At 38.1% G+C, this 18,007-nt stretch overlaps 1 protein-coding gene and 2 non-coding genes across 3 annotated transcripts in view; all 3 read left to right on the top strand.

Annotated features, from left to right (window-relative positions):
* The window catches only part of LOC591688 (DNA-directed RNA polymerases I, II, and III subunit RPABC3), a 48,443-nt gene extending 31,095 nt beyond the window's left edge, over nucleotides 1-17,348 (top strand). The window contains exons 3-4 of the mRNA XM_791239.5: nucleotides 1,103-1,283; nucleotides 13,751-17,348. Coding sequence (XP_796332.2) covers nucleotides 1,103-1,283; nucleotides 13,751-13,868 — 299 coding nt within the window. The 3' untranslated portion in view covers nucleotides 13,869-17,348. The remainder of the gene's footprint in view (nucleotides 1-1,102; nucleotides 1,284-13,750) is intronic.
* Mir2002 (microRNA mir-2002) lies at nucleotides 3,917-4,012 on the top strand. The gene has a single exon (NR_036419.1). It is a non-coding gene; the product is annotated as a microRNA mir-2002 (primary transcript).
* Mir34 (microRNA mir-34) lies at nucleotides 8,981-9,081 on the top strand. The gene has a single exon (NR_036398.1). It is a non-coding gene; the product is annotated as a microRNA mir-34 (primary transcript).
* Nucleotides 17,349-18,007: the final 659 nt, after the last annotated feature.

Raw genomic sequence — 18,007 nt, 5'->3', positions numbered from 1 at the left:
TTTTCTCTTTTTTTCTTTCTGTTTATAATTTTTACCGGTGCTGAGCTCTTCTTCCATGAACATGTCCTGCCATCATTATTTTAATCAAACAGTTCTGTCTCTTTTTTTATTTCCGTGGTGCAAAACTGCAAACATTTAAAGTCATCCACCAAATTATTGTCTTTGGATAATATCTGTGATCAACATTTTAAAGAAGTTTTAAAATCTTTTCCTTTGTTTCCTTTTTTTCCTTTTTTTTTAATGATATAAGTTTGATATGCTTAGTCGCTTACGATAAAAAGAATTGCAAGCAGGTCCCCCTGTGAAAAAAGGAGAATAGAATAGGTAGGGCCTGAATGTTTGTAGAAATCACACTGTTAGTGTTTGGTTCCTCGTCACATTACACACAAAAAATACTTGTTTAATAAAACCCATTCCTCTTCCTAATCATACAACCCTATTAGAAGAACCATCAAAGTTTCTATTCATACTACAATATTTAAGGAATGCATCTATTGTAGTTTTCTGTTATGGTGCATTGTCGTCACGGTGATTTGTGTAGGTGTATGCACGTAACCGGTAGCGGCAGTTTGTCTTTGGAATGTGAACAATTTTGACTTCTTTGTTCCCCGAAAATGTGAAACATATACCGGTAACACAGAGTGCAACTCTTTAGTATTAATTTTTGTATTCTAAAGGTGACACTATAAATCTCATTTCTGTACTTTTGAGAGATACATGTATATTCTCCTTTTTCATCTGATTTTTCTACAAAGTTACCCATTTTCTATTCAAGCAATTTTCCTTTTGATCATAAGGAAAGAAGTTATATGTTAATGTTTCTGGCATCTTTTGAGTTTCAGAATTGTCCTTACTTCAATGTTTTTGTTTTCTTTTTTTAATTTCTATTTTTACTTCAATCATTATATTTCTCCTACATTCCATGAATTTCTTGGTCGTATTTTACTTGATTGTGATGTGAAAAAAAAAAAAAAATTCTGGAAAATTTCTAACAGAGGGAATAAAAGACCAGTATTTTAATGTCAGCTGTGACATAAAAATTTAATCAGTTCCAGGAAAACATTAACGACTTTCATTCATCTCCTTCTCGTTCCTCTCTTAGGTGATAAATTCCGTCTAGTTTTGGCGACGACGTTACGTGAAGATGGTTTTCCCGACGAACCTGACTACACACCACTCGATGATGGTCAGCCAAGCCGTGCCGATAGCTTCGAGTATGTGATGTTCGGCAAGGTGTATCGGATAGAGGGCGATGAGAGTCTGACAGAAGCTGCAACCAAATTGTAAGTTTGTTTTCCAAGATTTAATTCTACTGTAATCTAATTTTTTGTTTTATAAAGAGACTCATTAAAAAGAGACTGTCTTTTTAAAAAAGGTGAGATAATGATGATTTCATTTCTTGGCTGTAGTTTTCAGCACACCATTCATACACAAGCCAGCCAACAATACTTCTAGGCACTTCCTCCTAATTATCTCACATAATGCAATTATAATTCTGTAAAGCATACTGTTCTAGAACTTAATAGGGGGTACTTATAGTAGTTTTATTTTGAGGTACACTTGCTGCAATACAGCAGGGAGTTTGGCTTGTATGCCAGCAACTATCATGGAAGCCAAAACTTCCCAACAACTCAAAATCATTGGCCTATGTGTATATGACATAATTTTCCCCTTATTTATTCCTGGAACTGGCTGGAAGTTTTTCTTTCTAAATAGATTTATTTATTTTTCATTTAGTTTAGTACCAGTAACTGCAGCTGGTACTATAAAAGTAGGGCTCCTTTTTTTCTTCAGCAAACAATCATTTTTAAGTATAATTTAATCAACCCTTACCAATAGAGGAGGTTTCTATTAGAAATAAGCATGCTTGTTCTACCTTCTAGTGCAGTACTCATTTCTTGATTGTGATCAAATCCATAGTGCCACTCTAAACCAAAAGTTTCCAAAAAACCAAACCACTGATCAAATACAACACTCCTCGCCATCGATGCCCCTTTTTGGGGGAAGGGAGGGCTTATTAAAAATGGGTACTGTTGGTTTCATTTGTGATAGTGAATGATTTGCATAGAGGTGAACTCCAGCTGTACTGTATCTACTCTAGATAGGAACCATGACCTAATCAAACACCATACCGGTACCTGTATTGAAATACTCTGCAGCTGGCCTTTTAGTTTCATGTGATTTCAGCTGCAATTCTGACTCACACAATTAAAAAAATATACATTATTTCTTTATAACTCGAGGTTGGATTACAAAAATGCATGTTGCACTTGCAAATTGGGAAGTATGAGCTGAAATAAGACTCTAATTATTAAACTCTTTATAGAAGTAAAACATTACTAATTAATAAACAATGATGAAATATTAATTGGCTCTGCCATGCAGTAGCACATAATATATCTTGAGCCTGGGTCCAGTTTCTTGAAACCATCATCAGTCTAAGTTTGTGGACATCCCATAGAAATGCATGTTAATTCTATAACACGTTTCAATGAGATGTCGTAGAAGTTACACTTATGACTGTTTCGAGAAACATCCAAGAGCAAGAGAATCAGGCTTGGAAACTCTGAGGCAAGTTAATGATAAAGCATGTATTCTGTAATAAAGAGGAACATCTTCTTAAGATATTCAAAGAACATCATGCAAAGGAATATCAATGACTTTCAGTAGAAGACACCTGCATGTTAATTTACAAGCACCTGCAAAATGATCGTTTGGTTCTGGTTTTCATTCCGTATTTACTCTAGAAAAATATATTTCTTTGTTATTATTTAGCTGTGTGGGTTTAGAAACACCGCACACGTGTCGTTGGGCACCCGGCTAAATGAGAGAAGAATTCTTTGATAAAGAGCGAGATATGTGCATCACGGGTTTGATTGGCCTTGCCTCGTACTTTCAAGGTCATCTTATAGTTCAGCTGATAAATAGTGCACAATTATGATCCACGTTGGTCTGATAATGAGAGACTACTGTTTGTAGTTCAAGTAGCTATTCAGTGCATGTGCTAGATCTAGTCTACAATCTCAGACTTTATATGGACTCATGTGAGTGATGCAACCATATGCATGGTGCAATGTGCCAATTCTGAACCAATTTGGCTACGGTAGTGCCAAGAATAGCCAACAGTTATATCACACATCACCATACTATGTATGAATGTGCATGTAATCTGTTTCTCTTATTAATTCAGCCTCCTGCATTGTGCATTATAGCTGGATACAACACAATGTCTGATGTGAGAGACTAGGTAGTGCATCAACCTTTGAGTCTCACACCCTCTGTAGCTGATAAAGCATTCCATTGTATGATGTAATGTCTGGCAGGGGAGTCCCCTTCTGGGTCATGTGACCTGACTGGTGTTACTCAATGGAAAGGCAGTAGGGTGTTCCCAAGCTTGGTGTAGCCATTGGGAAAGGGGAGTGGTAGGGGGGGGGGGGGGTGGCATAGTGAGCTCCTGTAAAGACACAATATATGTTCCCCTGGTTTTGCTTAGATTTTTAAAATCTGGAACTATGTTGTGCATCACAACTCCTGAAACTGTACTATTGTACATGTAGCCACTGATTTTTCCATGTGAGGGGACAGAATCTCAATTCTCAAAATTGGAAAACTAGCCCCCTCCCATAACATAACATTTATTTTAGAAAAGAAATAATTTTGGCCTTTGAGCATGCAGTAGGTCCATGCTATGAAGCACCTGCAAAGGGCATGATGCATGATGCACTTCTACATGTACATGTACATGAATAGAAGCTACTGAATTCATGCCTTTCAGATTTTTCTGAGCTTTCATGCTTTTTTTTTTGTCAGGTATGATAGTGTTCCTGTATTCATACATGTATATATATTCATTTATTCATATATTCATATATTCATGTATTCAATATATTTGGGATGTATTGAGGTATGGACCTGTTATTCATCAGACTGATAAGACCAACAGGTGTTATTCTCATGTGTGATGTACAGATCTGTGAATACATCTGCTGGTTTTTATTAGGCTCGATGATAGATCAACTCTTGCACTTCGACTTCCTCAAAAATACTCCCACTTGATGCTTGTGCAATCCATAGTGGAAATGTCTCCGAGCTGTTTTCTTTTATCCAGTTACAGGGGTTTATAAGTGTATTTCATAGTCAATGTAAAGTCAAAGTCAAACCTGTCTATAAAGGCCAGCCAAGGGAAACAGAAATAGTAGCCACTGCAGACCGATGGCCTTTCTAGACAGGTTCTGGAAAACACATTTCTTTCTTGGGGAGACAAAATGCATGGCCACTATAATAGACAGGTGGCCTTTATAGAGAGGTGGCCACTACGACAAGTTTGACTGTACTATGACAGTGCACAGGGCTGCAATGCAAATTCCCTGCTTTGAGTTTCTACAAATCTGCACCAGAACTTGATTAAGATTTTTGTCAAGAATTTGAAGACATACTGTACTGATCTATTTTGAAATTGCCCAATTTATCAGAACAGTACCACTTTTTCCTTTAAAAGAGTTTCTAGAGTTTCTTCTAGAAGTTATCAACGTCCACCCCTTTGTCTTCAAACAATGCTCTTCCTCCTTGTGTCTCACAGCAGTAGCCATTCAAGTTTGTCTCTGATAAAACACCCATTTAAGCTCTCTTACACGATTACTTCCCTTTTCTGTCTTTTTGTGATTGGGAGGGGGTGATTTAAAAGCAATAAATTCATCTAAAACGTCACCGGATCTTGATCAGCGATTTCCTGTTGTCAGTCCGTAGAATTCCCACCTTGAGATCTCCCTGATCTCACTTCGCCTGGCCCTGTTCGCATTACCCCCTAGTTTGTAGGGAGACAAGTTTAAAGGGCAGCAGACCCTGATTTCCCCAGATTGAACAGTCTGCAAGACCAGGGGGTGTTTCACAAAGATCCTAAGTCGAACTTAACTCTAAGTTGGACTTAGAAAATTATGGAGAGCCATTTGTAGCCTTAAAATCAAACATATTTAAAAGTGAAAACTCAAGTATTTTAGACTTTTTATAAATTCCACATCAAGAACAAGAAATCTCCTTGATAATAGAAAATATGAATGGTTGAATCAACATTTTATGCCTTTAAAAATAATATTTACAAAATATTTCCAAAGATACCAATGGCTTTCCATAATTGTTAAGTTCAACTTAGAGATAAGTTCAACTTAGGATCTTTGTGAAACACCCCCCCCCCCCTGAAAATATATAAACTTGATAAATACAACTTCTTTTTTAAGATCAAGTTTGGGCCAGCTCCTTTGTAGATCATACCTTCTGGAGGTAAAGACAAAGTGAAACTGGTATTACAAACAGGAATTTGGACAAATTCTGAACAAAGGAAATGGAAACAGCAATAAAATTGCTTGGGTGTGTTCCATAAAGATATCTGCCTCTAATGTAAACAGGGCTTAATGATTGATATAGTAGAAAGCGACTGAATTGATATGATTTCATTCAGAACTTTCAGGAGCAATATTTCCCAAATCCCTTAGAGATCTTAATCAAGGTGAATATTTCCTGTTGGCTCGGCTTCCTCATAACACAGGCCGGGTTGGGAGGTTCAGATAAGGATACCCTTTCATGTATTTCAATTTCCACACAGCTGGTGTCCCATTTCATCCAGTTAGGGGGGAAATATTCTTTGTTTCTTGCCAAGATTTCCTCCTGTCCCTCTAAGATTTTGTTTCAATCTTGGCTTACTATCTCCCAAACACCTTTTCTTTCTTTGCTATTTCCCTGTTTTTTTCTTTGTTTTCCAGAATTGAACAGGGTTGGTTTTTCTCACTTCATCATCCCCTCTCCCCCCACTCCCCCCCCCCCCTTCTCTCTCTCTCTCTCTCTCTCTTTCTCTCTCCCTCTCTCTCTCTCTCTCTCCCCCTCTCTCTCTCTCTCTCTCTCATATAATTTTAAGTTCATTCTTTGTTCCAAGAACTTTACGATGTTACTTTTCCTTGCCTCTTCTCTGTCTCTTTCTATCTCTTCCTCTCCACCCCCTTCTCTCCCTCTCCTTCCTTCTCTATCTATATATCTATCTCTCTTTTCTTCTCTCTCATTCTCCTTTCTCATATGTCATTTTCTTATATTTTCCCCTGACCTTTGTTTCCTTCCTTCCTTTCATCTCTACTCAAATAGACCTGCGTATTCCCTACCCCAGTATAAGACATCTCTAGAATTCTGTTGGTCTTCCGCTTTGTCTGCCCCATATCCTCCCTGTGTGGTAGTGAAATAGCTCTCACCCTTTCTACATGTATGTCATTGACCTTGCAATAATAGATAACTGTGATGAGCTGCGTTGGAACAATGCAAAAGTTGTTGCCAATTTATTAAAAATTATGTATATTCCCTCAAACTGGAACAAAGGGAGGTCCTTCATTGTTATATTTGATTAATCCTTGCACCCTTGATGTTCCTAAAGTTGTATGAAGCAATTTTTAACCTTGACATCGAATTATTTGGTATTTTGATTATAGTTTCATTTTGCCACATCTCGCCCTTTAAACCTCTGACTACTACAAAGCCTCATATTGGCATGCTTTTATGGTGTTTGATAATCATGTGCTAAAGACCGACGTGTACATGTAGCATTGTTCTTATTTGAACTGAACGGTATATAGAAATGCAGTATATATATATAAACAAATCCTGAATGACCCATATTTAATTGCTAGACCCATAAGTGGCTCTGAATAATTACTGTCCAGGGGGGGGGGGGGTGCTTATCAATTGGTTTATTAAATTTTGTATGAGTAAAAGTCTGGTTAGGTCCATTGTAAAAGCATACTGCCATCTGAATTAACGTGTATCTGTAAAGCTTTATCTGGCCAGTGAACTTAAATTCTAAATCAATTCATTGGGGGGGGGGGGGGGGGGGGGGGGGGGGGGGGGGGGGGGAGGGGGGGGGTTGGATTGAAATTTTAAAATTTTAGGGTCTGAGTCCCATATTGAAATTGTTGAAGCTTATAAGGGTCCGTGCTAGCATGTTAGATAAAAAAAAGCCAGTAGGTTGCCTTTAAAGTCCAACCCAATAAAATGCTTGCCATCATAATCATAGACCTTTGTTCATTTGTCTCAGCTGACATGTTACTGAAGAGTAAAGAATTCTTGCACGTGCCATTATCAGATCAAAGACCCTACAACCTTTAAGGGCCTACACAATGTACCTGCCTCATAAGAATGATTGAGCTAATGGTAAAGCCCCTAGATCAGGAATTTGCAAGCCCTCAGAAAAATAATGTCCAAATTAACCATTGCACCTAGATGAGTACATGAAAGTATGTGCAATATTTCGATCAAAAGACTCTGTGGTTTTCTCTGTGCAAATTGAAGCTCTCATTGTGTACCCGACAAATGGGGTTAATAAAACATTACCATTTCCAAAGTCGATTTGAAAAGAAAAATGACTGTCATTTTGCTAATAATGAATATTTTGCCACCATACTTTAAATCAAGTTTTCTAAATTCTATCTGTACCAAAAGCTCCTGAACAGGACATAAAATGGTCATGAATTTTTAAATTTCAACTTTTATTTGAACACCATTGGCCACTGGGTGGGTATATTGTATTTTCAGAATTTGGAAGGGACATTTTTTACATTTTTTTATTAATTGAATTTAAAAATTAGATTCCTTCATTGCAAGAAATGAATTATATGACAAAAGGCAAAATGCATAACTTCCTCTCTCTCAAAATCTTTTCTACTCTATTATTCCTCCTTCATAGCTTTGTTTCCACCCTGTTCCTTCTCCACATGTTTCACACTTCTTTCATACTTTTTGTCCTTTTTAAGAGTTTCCTTTTCCATATCACATTTGTCCTCTTTTACTTCTTGAAATTGATATTTCCTTCAGCGTTTCCCTATCTGTTTTTCTATTTTCCATATAATTTGTCGTACTGTCAATGACGAGGCAAGCCAAAGAGTCTGTAGTTAAAGACTATCATATGAGGCCTGTGGAGGCAAGTATCTACAAGTTCTGTATGCACAAACTGATATTTCCTTCAGCGTTTCCCTATCCGTTATTTCATTTTTCATATTATTTGTCATATTGTCAATGACAAAGCAAGCTAATGGGTCTGTATTTAAAGACTATCATATGAGGCCTGTGGAGGCAAGTATCTACAAGTTCTGTATGCACAAACTGATATTTCCTTCAGCGTTTCCCTATCCGTTATTTTATTTTTCATATTTTTATGTCAAATAGTCAATGACAAAGCAAGCTAAAGGGTCTGTATTTAAAGACTATCATATGAGGCCTGTATAGGCAAGTATCTACAAGTTCTGTATGCACAAACTGATATTTCCTTCAGCGTTTCCCTATCCGTTATTTTATTTTTCATATTACCGGTATTTGTCATATTGTCAATGACAAAGCAAGCTGAAGGGTCTGTATTTAAAGACTATCATATGAGGCCTGTAGAGGCAAGTATCTACAAGTTCTGTATGCACAAAACACATGGACGTTATGACTAATCTATTCTTTGTGGAGCTCTATAAAAGCATGCTTCAAATGGCATGAGATTTCATTCATAAGTTTTGCCAGCAAGAAGACAGGGTGGCTGCTAGGCATTTAGTAAAGCGTGAGTTTTCAAAAATATATTCTCTTTTCTATTGGCCTGAATACTGTGGAATATATTCGAACAGCCTCTTAGTTATCTTACTGCAATAATGGTGAGATGCCCATTTGTCCTTTTAGGGCTTTTATTTTTTCCTAATGCTTACTTTATTAATTGTTTGTCCCATCATTTTTTTTGATGATGTCCATCTGTTTTATTGACTACTTTGCCTAGCTAATACTTCAAAGTGAAAATATACTGTATATTTTCTCTTCCATCACAATGGTTTTATATCTTCTTCTTTTTTTGTTGCTTTGCTCTTCAAACTGAATTACAGTATCATATTGAGCTATAATGTGAGAGCTTCAGAATTATCTCTGTTCATCTGTAACTGAACAATGGCAGGAGACTACAAGCAGAAGATACGAGGCACCTGATTGGCTGCCTTCCTTCGGCAGTGTAGTTAGCTGGTTGTTTTCGACCAATCACCAACCAGCTTGCTGCAGGGCCCCAGGAAGGAGTCTTGAAATCTTCAGGAGATCAATATCGTCAAAGGAACATCAAAAAGAGCAGATCCTCTACATAATCATACAACCAGCATAGATTCTACAACATACATGTATCGCTATGGTCTATAGCCTTCTCTGACTTCAGCAGCTAGTATCTTATTCCACTCAAACAAAACTATATATATCTGTAATTCTTTATTTGATCACGGAAATGTTACCGGCAATTCAGATTACAAACTTTTCCACTTTGTCCCTTCTTTAGTGGCATATAGTAGGCCCTAAAGTCCTCAAATGAGATTTTTAGGATAGATAAGTGAAGTTTTAAATTAACACCTACAAACCCTCAAGTCATCCACATGTGCATTTACAATCAGTTCAATCAATTCCATTGACATTGTTGTTTATCATTTTATATGAGAAGACATGTCTCAACATGTCATCATATACATTCAATTTCAGCTCCTTGTGGCATACCTGCCAGTGGTATCTATACACAGGGGGGGGGGGGGGGGGGGGGGGTTAGTACTTTAGTAGTCTCCAGGTACAGACCCTTGTCAATTAGAGTGCATCAGAGCATGGACATGGTCACAGCGTGTCTGAAATTAGAGACTATGCCAACATTAGATTTATAATTTGTATCATAAGGAAGAAGATTGAAAAAAAGATTACCGGTAGTGTGTATTATTATTGGGAAATAAAATAATAATTTTCATGTGGAAACACTTTTTACACATATATAATGTCATCAATTTGATATTCACTGTTTCTACTCTTGAGAAAATGACTCAAAGAGGCACTAGATGGTCAGCTATATTTCTCGAATCTAAAGAAGTTTCTAATCCCTTTCCTATCATAGTGCTATGTGTCACTGATGTGACTCACACACTACCGGTAAATACACTGACGCTCTTCTGATCTAGAAACCAGTCGTCATGGAAACGACTTCAGAGAGATGGTCATTGTTGCCCGACATGAATCACAATGCATGGGACTGATCATGAAAGCATTAATGTATTTCTGATGGTGGTAGTAGAGGAGAGGCCAAGGAGAGTTATTGTAATTGTTAAAGTAATGAGGAAAGATGTGTGATGCTAGCTATCCTGTTACACACTAGAAGTAGAAATCTGTCCACACAAGACTAGATTTTATGCTAGGATGATCAACATTGAAAAGCAAAAAATACCTGAGAGGAGGGAAAAATATGAATACATCACCTCTTTAAAAAAAAAAAAAAAAGCCCTAATGATTTCAAATAGATATGTTGGCCTACCCTAATCATATGTGGCCCATATACAAAAGCACTAAAAAACAAACAATTTTGGAATTGGATGGGAGAGCAGCATTCCTTACACATTAGCCAGAGTCCAGATAGGGTTTTAATTGTAGTGTGAACAGGGCAGATAGGGGATTGATTCTAGTGTGAAAGACCCTTAGTCTTGGAGGATGACTGGTAATGACATCATAGATATAAAGAGGGTTGGTGTGACATCATCATAGAGCTATGAAGCTCGTTTGTCCGGAGAGATGGGGTGGTCTGTTAAGAAATGGGGGCATATGAAATCTAGACATGACTGATTCTGTAATGGTTCATACATCTTGCCCGGTTTATGTATCTCTCTCTCTCTCTCTCTCTCTCTCTCTCTTACTTACTCAGGCCACCTTATTTCAAAGGTCTTCTCCCTATCTCCCCCCCCCCCCCCTCTCTCTCTCTCTCTCTCTCTTCATCTGTCTCTCTCTCTTACCCTTTCTGTCCTTCCCTCTATCTATCAATCTATCTATCTATATCCTTTATCTTTCCATATTAGTCTGTCTTTCATTCCGTCTCACAAGCACACTTGCATGCCCCTTCCATCTGTGTGTCTGTATTACTATCTCTTTATTTATTCCCCATCCCACCCTTTACCATTTTCAATACAAGCTCCTACATGCATCATTATCATAAATCACAATAAACATAATTTTTTTTGTTTTTTGTTTTTTGTTGAAACAAATCTTCATTCAGACACAAAATCATGGATAACATGCATAAATATTTAAATATAATTATAGATTATGTTTAGTTTTAATATTACTTTAGAATCAACATATGATATGTCCAATTTCTCTTAATGATCTATCTGTATGAAAAGTAAGTTTGATCTAGGGTTGTTTTTCTCTTCTCCTGTGTCTCCCATCGGAGATGAATCATGATGATGATGATCCTAATAATAGATGGTTGCACCCCTACCACTTACATGAGGCTTCAACTATGAACACTATTCAATCCTAAATGTCAAGAAGCGATGCCGGCGGACTGATCCTAGCAATGTCTAGACTCGATGTTTAACTTGTTGTTGTTGTTGTTGTAGTCTTCTTCTTCTTCTTGTGTGTGATTGTTTTATCTCACCCTTCATAAATTTGTAGGATTATGTATTGATTTTCTTGAACAAGAATGTTCTGACAATACTGGTAGAAGGTATGATACTTGATGGGGAAGGGGAAATGGGGGAGAATATACCTATGTATCAATGTACGAGGAAGGTATAGGTTGAACACTTTTTAGATAGACTGAGATTTTATCTCAGAGGAACAAAACAAAAAATGTCTGGGAGTAAGACTAGATTGGAGTGAACTTGTTACGGTTTCACCTCTGAAAATGTTCATCAGCTTTTGTAATATGAGAGAGAGAGAGAGAGAGAGAGAGAAGAGAAAAAAATCAGTAATGAGAAGGGAGGGGGAGAGAGAGAGAGAGAGAGGAGGTAGAGAGAGAAGAGAAAAAATCAGTAATAAGAAGGGAGGGGGAGAGAGAGAGAGAGTTACAGTCATTCCTGATGACGTCATGAGCTTCTGGTGTCTCTATTTCCTTTGTCAGGCTTTGACCTGTTTAGCCCAGTGTCTGCTAGTCACCTGCTCATCCCTCCTCTTGCTCTGTTTTAACAATCTCGTTTGGTTTTCATCTCATCATCCACCCACTTTCTCCCTCTATCCCCTCCCTTTTTTTTGGGAGGGGGGGGGGGGATGCTAACTTAAACTTAACTTCTTTAGATCTTGAACCCACCAGGACCCCCACTTCAGTTCCCCTGTTCATCCATCTATAGCCCGCTCCCATTCCCTTAATTACCCCTTTGTAAGTATTGAACACACCTCTACCCTACTCGCTATTTCATTAATATAACCCTCTCTTCTGATAGCCAACCTTACCCCGCCTGTACCCCTCTCCCGGCTTCTTCCTTACCCTTTGTAGATCTGTAACCATCTCTTACCCCCCCATCGCAGTCCCATTATCACCCCTGGCGAGATCTTACACCCTTCCTTATATCCCCCATGTACTCATGTTGCATCACAGTCAGTCCTGTTATTACCCCCCCTCTAGAATTGTTGAACCCACCTGGACCCTCTCCCAGTCCCATTAACCCCTCTCGATTGTCTTCTAATCTCCTCTTTCCCATTGTAACTGCCCCCTGTCTAGATCTCAAAATTCATCCTTGCTCCCCTAGTGCTCCCAAACTTGCCTCTGCTCCAGTCATATTACCCAGAGACTCCATCTATAATCTTTATCCATGCTTCGCTTCTCACAATCTTCTTCATCCTATTTATGTTTTCATCTTAAGGTCTTCTTCTCCTGATCGGATGTGCTTATGTCATGTTGAGTCATACATTATAATAGTGATAAATCTGTGTGTGAGTGAATGAACGAGTGAGAGGAGTCCGTGCACCGAGGCTAAATTAGGAGAGAAATAATTTGTTGTAGGTGGCATGCATTAGTCACCAAAGATGACTGGGTCTGCATCACTCCAAATCATCTATTTGCTCCAACGATGACTTAGGGATGAGAGGGGGTATTGATGGGATGAGAAGGGGGGTATTGATGGGATGAGAAGGGGGGTATAGATGGGATGAGAATGGGAGAGAGAGGGTGAGAGAGGGTGAGATGGGGTGGTATTTGGGATTAAAATGGGGGTATTGATGATAATTGGATAGTTACGTTGAAATATGACTGGTTCTGCATCACTCCAAATCATCTATTTGCTTTAACTGCGACATAGGGATGAGAGGGGGGTATAGATGGGATGAGAAGGGGAGAGAGAGGGGTGTGATGGGTGGTATTTCGGATTAAGAATGGGGTATTGATGATGATGGGATAGTTAAGGCGAAATATGACTGGATCTGCATCACTGCGAGTCATCTATTTCTCTTGTGAGGGATAAAACGGATTTAGGGTGAGGAGGAGGGAGGATGAGATAAGGCAAAGTTTAATTGTGTGTGTCGTTATGAAGTTGGTTCTACATGTACGTCACAGCTTCTCAAATTTTCTTTCTGACTCGAGACACTCCCCCTTTCTAGACTATCCGTGTTTCAAGCCTCTTTCTATGGTGACCCTATTTGACCTGTCGCTCTAGGTTTTATCAGCCATATAGAGCTCTTTCTTGGAAGCAGAGGTTATTGATTTTTCAGAGAATTCTTCTGAACTTTGACCCCTCTGTCAGAATATGATGGGTTTTTTTTTCTGCAAGTTTGAGATGATGGCAATTTTGAAACATTTATTTTGTTGTAATCTGCATGATATGTATAGCATACCAGCTGTTACAAGATGGAAGGAGGCCCACAGTGGATTTTTCTAGTGTTAAATGTGAAGAATTTAGTAATCAATTTGTTTAGAGAAAAATGTATTTGATGATTAATCTTTATTCTCTCTCTCTCTCTCTCTCTCCAGGTCTGCCTATATGTCATACGGAGGGCTATTGATGAGGCTGCAAGGTGACGCTAATAACTTGCATGGGGTGGAGCTCAACCAACACGTCTATCTGCTCATGAAGAAACTAGCTTTCTAAGGAGGTGGATGACAAGAACACAAGATGCCTGGACGTTAGGGAGGGGGAAGGAGATGGAGAAGGGGAAGGGGAAAGTGTAAGAGGGAAGGAAGGGGAAGGGACATGGGTTCATGAGTCCTAGGAAAATCCCACATACAGTAAAGAAGAAATACCCTTAGAGTATCTACATAATGTACGTTCTTAAATCTTCTATTACAGCCTGACAGTGAATGTTATCGTCAAATTGAGCCGTCTCGGGGCGATCGTTACCGTTACACAGTTTGCACGCGTTGACACACTTGTGTGCATATTTACCAGACATGTTTCACAAAAATATGATCTTCGATACTAGGCAGGTATCGATGTAATCAAATCAGAGTGGTACGTTGTTGTGCGACAGCAAATAGATTGTGTGATCTCTGTCTTTTAGACCTGCATATACGAACAAATTAAGATTCTCTTTTGATACAACCGCTACTCTGTAATTCATCTTGAAGTGAACGGAGTGTTTTCAAACAATTTAATGTGTTCGATTCTGTTTGGGGTATCGATGGGAATCCCTGCTTACCTATACAATTCATCCGCGTAGGTTCTCTGCTCTTTATGACCATGACGATTTGACGCATAATTGGGATGTTTCTCAATGCGTGCGATACCGGTAGCGATTGCCCTTGGACAATACATATTGTCTTTATTTCTTATTGTGATCACACCTTTCATGTTAAGAATTCTCTCGTTTAAATCTACTCTTTTTTGAGGTCTTAAACCTCCTTGCGGCATGTCCATATGAATTATGTTAAAACTCACATTTTCATCCATCATAATTTCTTTGTGAGATTGCAACACAGATTCCAACTTTGAAACAAATGCCTCGTTCTTTAATTGATCACGCCTTATAAAAGGTAAACTCATTGGTTTGTCCAACTGTGGAGCATTGAAAGCTAATCTAACCATATCGTTATCTTTGGCACCCACCAACATATCTTCAAACATACCATTTATTTGAGGAATCATGTCGATCTGAGGACCATTATTCTCTTTGGGTTGAAATGACACAGAATAGTCTCTAACCTTCGTTTTGTACTTCTTGTACTTTTCACTGACTTTAGTAACATTGTACATCATTTATCCACCAACCCTCACTGGCAATGGATTCTCCTCCTCCTCCTCCTCCTCCTCCCTCCTCCACCCGATTCCTCTTTTGATGCATTGATGAACTGCCAACATTTTTCTCCAGTTGGTCCCACTGCATGGCTTGTAGAGGGTCCCGAGACATAACTCGTAGACGGTCCTGCAGCATAACTCATAGAAGGTCCTTGTATATCGTTGAATGCTTTTAAATGGTCGTCATTTTCTTTATTATAAAAATTATATGGGAGGGATGCTACCTAAAGCTCATTTACTTTGTCAACAATTTAGACTTGACGTGTTTCAATACATGTGTGCCTTTTTTAGCGTGTACTGAAAAAATTCCACCTCTTCGGCCACACAGTAATCCTGTGCGCATTCAAACATCAATGCGCTATTATATACGACATCAAACAAATCCATGAATTGTTGTTGTTTTAGTCCTAACACTGCTCTTTTGAAATATTTATCAACCCGCTCCTGCCATAACATCCAAAGGCAATCCCCGTGATCCTTTTGAGCCGGACAGTCATTTTGGCATCCCTCGCACATTTCAATGACAAGTCTGTTTATGCTGCTCGCTAAAGCTTTTTTAACCATTAGTACAGGACATACCGGTATTGAGTTTTCTACTTTGCTTTGCTCCTTCTCCCCAATCTCCTCATCCACCATGCCGTTGCTCTCCTCCTCCTCTCCTCCACCTCCTCCTCCTCCTCCTCCTCTTCGTCATCATCAATGACGAATAACTCTCCTTCTTCATATGAGAGGACACGCTTAATGTCACCCACAACACCCATTCCTCTATCCAGCTAAGGCTTTGCAGTATCGCATACAGATGGCGCCATACAATCATGTATTCGTGGTTGCTGGACAACGTGTGGGGTCAACTGTCATAGTCTCTAATGTTTATGTATGGAACACCCCTAAAATTTACATCACAGCTTGGACTGGACTCCATTTTGTTGTTTTCTCTAGGATATTGTTGTATATTGGTACTAACAAGCTGACTCCTCCAGTGGTTATGGTAACAACATTGTCATGCCATTTTCTATACATTTGACCTTCATTTAGGCCACACCCATTTTGATGTCGATATCATCCCGAGTTCGACCAATCAACACTAAACCCACATTTTGCAAAGGCATATATCCTCATTATCTAATCCTCACCCCATGTTATGTAATTGTTACCAGTATCATCCGGTCCTCGAACACTAATCCCACATTTTGCCAAGTCATATTTCCTCTTTATCTAATCCTATCCCCAAGTTCTTTAATTACTACCTGTACGTTTCGGTTACTAATCCCTTAATCTGGTCATGTGACTGGAAACGCCCTATCCAGACTAATCTTACTACTGGGGGAGCGGTCAAAGGACCAAACAACACTGTACAGAGAGAGATATGTTTTCCAATCGTTTTTGGATTTTGATCTTCTTGTCTACCGTAGGTAATAAGGCTTAGTCTTTAATAGGTTAATAAATGAGCATTAGACTCTTCAATTTTAAGTTCATAATTAGAACTGGATTTAGAACTTCAGTTGATTTTTGTTAAAACCGAAGACAAGAACAGCTTTGGAGGTGCAAGTCATGATTGATGAAGCACTGTACCAAATGGTACTTTCTTTTTTAAAGCAGACTTTTGTCTGTGAATCATACACCTAAATATAAACCTGTCCCTATATAAAGCAATCAGTATGCATGCTACCCAGGACAAGGGTTTGGAATCAAAGACTAGGCAAATACTTGTTTGTGTGTTGTCATGGTTCAGGTACCTCTTTTTTCTCCAAAATCGAAAGCAAAAAAAGATGACAAAATACCTGACTTGCTGGAACAAAAAGCTTGTCATGGGAATTTCTCACTCATTGAAACTATTCAACAAACACTTTTTATATTAAATGCATTTCCCACCAAATATGTATGTTTTCAAGTAATTTCTGATGAGACATATATTATATCAGTGAGTTTGATCTTAGATGCTGTTATGTTCTTATTGTGGCATAGGATGGTAATAGATCTTAATCTTTTGGAGATATGTACTTTTCATTGAGAGGTGTTTAAGAAACCATGAACCATTTAGTGTTTTGATTAAAAATCATCCTTTCTACTGTTCACAATCATTGTAGCGCATGACAAACATGTATCCCCTGCTGATAACAAATCCCAGAAAACCACAAAATTTGGTACCTTGGAACTTTTTTGTGAATATGGGTAAAAAGGATTATGATGTCCATGATGTTAATAAGCTGTACCGTACTACTATCCTAATTTGATCACTTGTATATAATTATTGTATATATTATGTATTGGAAATCGCGACGTGTGTCGACATTTCTGATGTTTTCTTTTTTAATAAATATTATTGAGAAAACACAACTGAACAGTACCTCGTTTTTGTTCTCATGTGGCTTTTATGCAGAGCATCTTTTACTATTTGAAGTCCAAGAAAAATAATGTCAAGAGTGCTATAATGATGGTGTAAATGATGATGAAGATGGAGATAATAATGATGATGATGATGAAGTGATAGTAATGACTATGTTGAAGATGATGACAGTGAAAGTAAAGATGAAGATAGAGATGATGATGATGATTCTGATGTTCGTTGATCATAATAGATGGTGATTACGATTATAATGATGAGGAGGAGGCAGATGATGATGGCAGTAATGAATATGGTGATGATGATGATAAATTCAAGAAGAGGATATATGGATGAAGATTGATTCTGAGAAAGAAAGATTTTATTTCAAAATTCCAAGCAAATCAAATCTTATTTTACACCACAAAACCTTGAAACAATTAGTGTGAAGAAGTTCTTTGAACCCTTGTTATGGTGAATATGATGAAAAAATGATTATGATCACTAGTCGCCCCAAAAGGTTGGGGAAAAATCTTACATCTCATTAATAAAATGATTGTGACAATGTGATGAATAAAGTTTTTATCTTCTCAGAACTTTATTGTTTATCAAGAATAGATCACATTGTCACAATCATTTAATAAAAAGAGTTAAGAAATAAAATTATTTTAAC

Source organism: Strongylocentrotus purpuratus, unplaced genomic scaffold, assembly GCF_000002235.5.
Source record: "Strongylocentrotus purpuratus isolate Spur 01 unplaced genomic scaffold, Spur_5.0 spur5_scaffold_1, whole genome shotgun sequence".
Classification (NCBI taxonomy): domain Eukaryota; kingdom Metazoa; phylum Echinodermata; class Echinoidea; order Camarodonta; family Strongylocentrotidae; genus Strongylocentrotus; species Strongylocentrotus purpuratus.
Note: the sequence above shows the minus strand (reverse complement) of the source record. Positions and strands in the feature narration are given on the sequence as shown.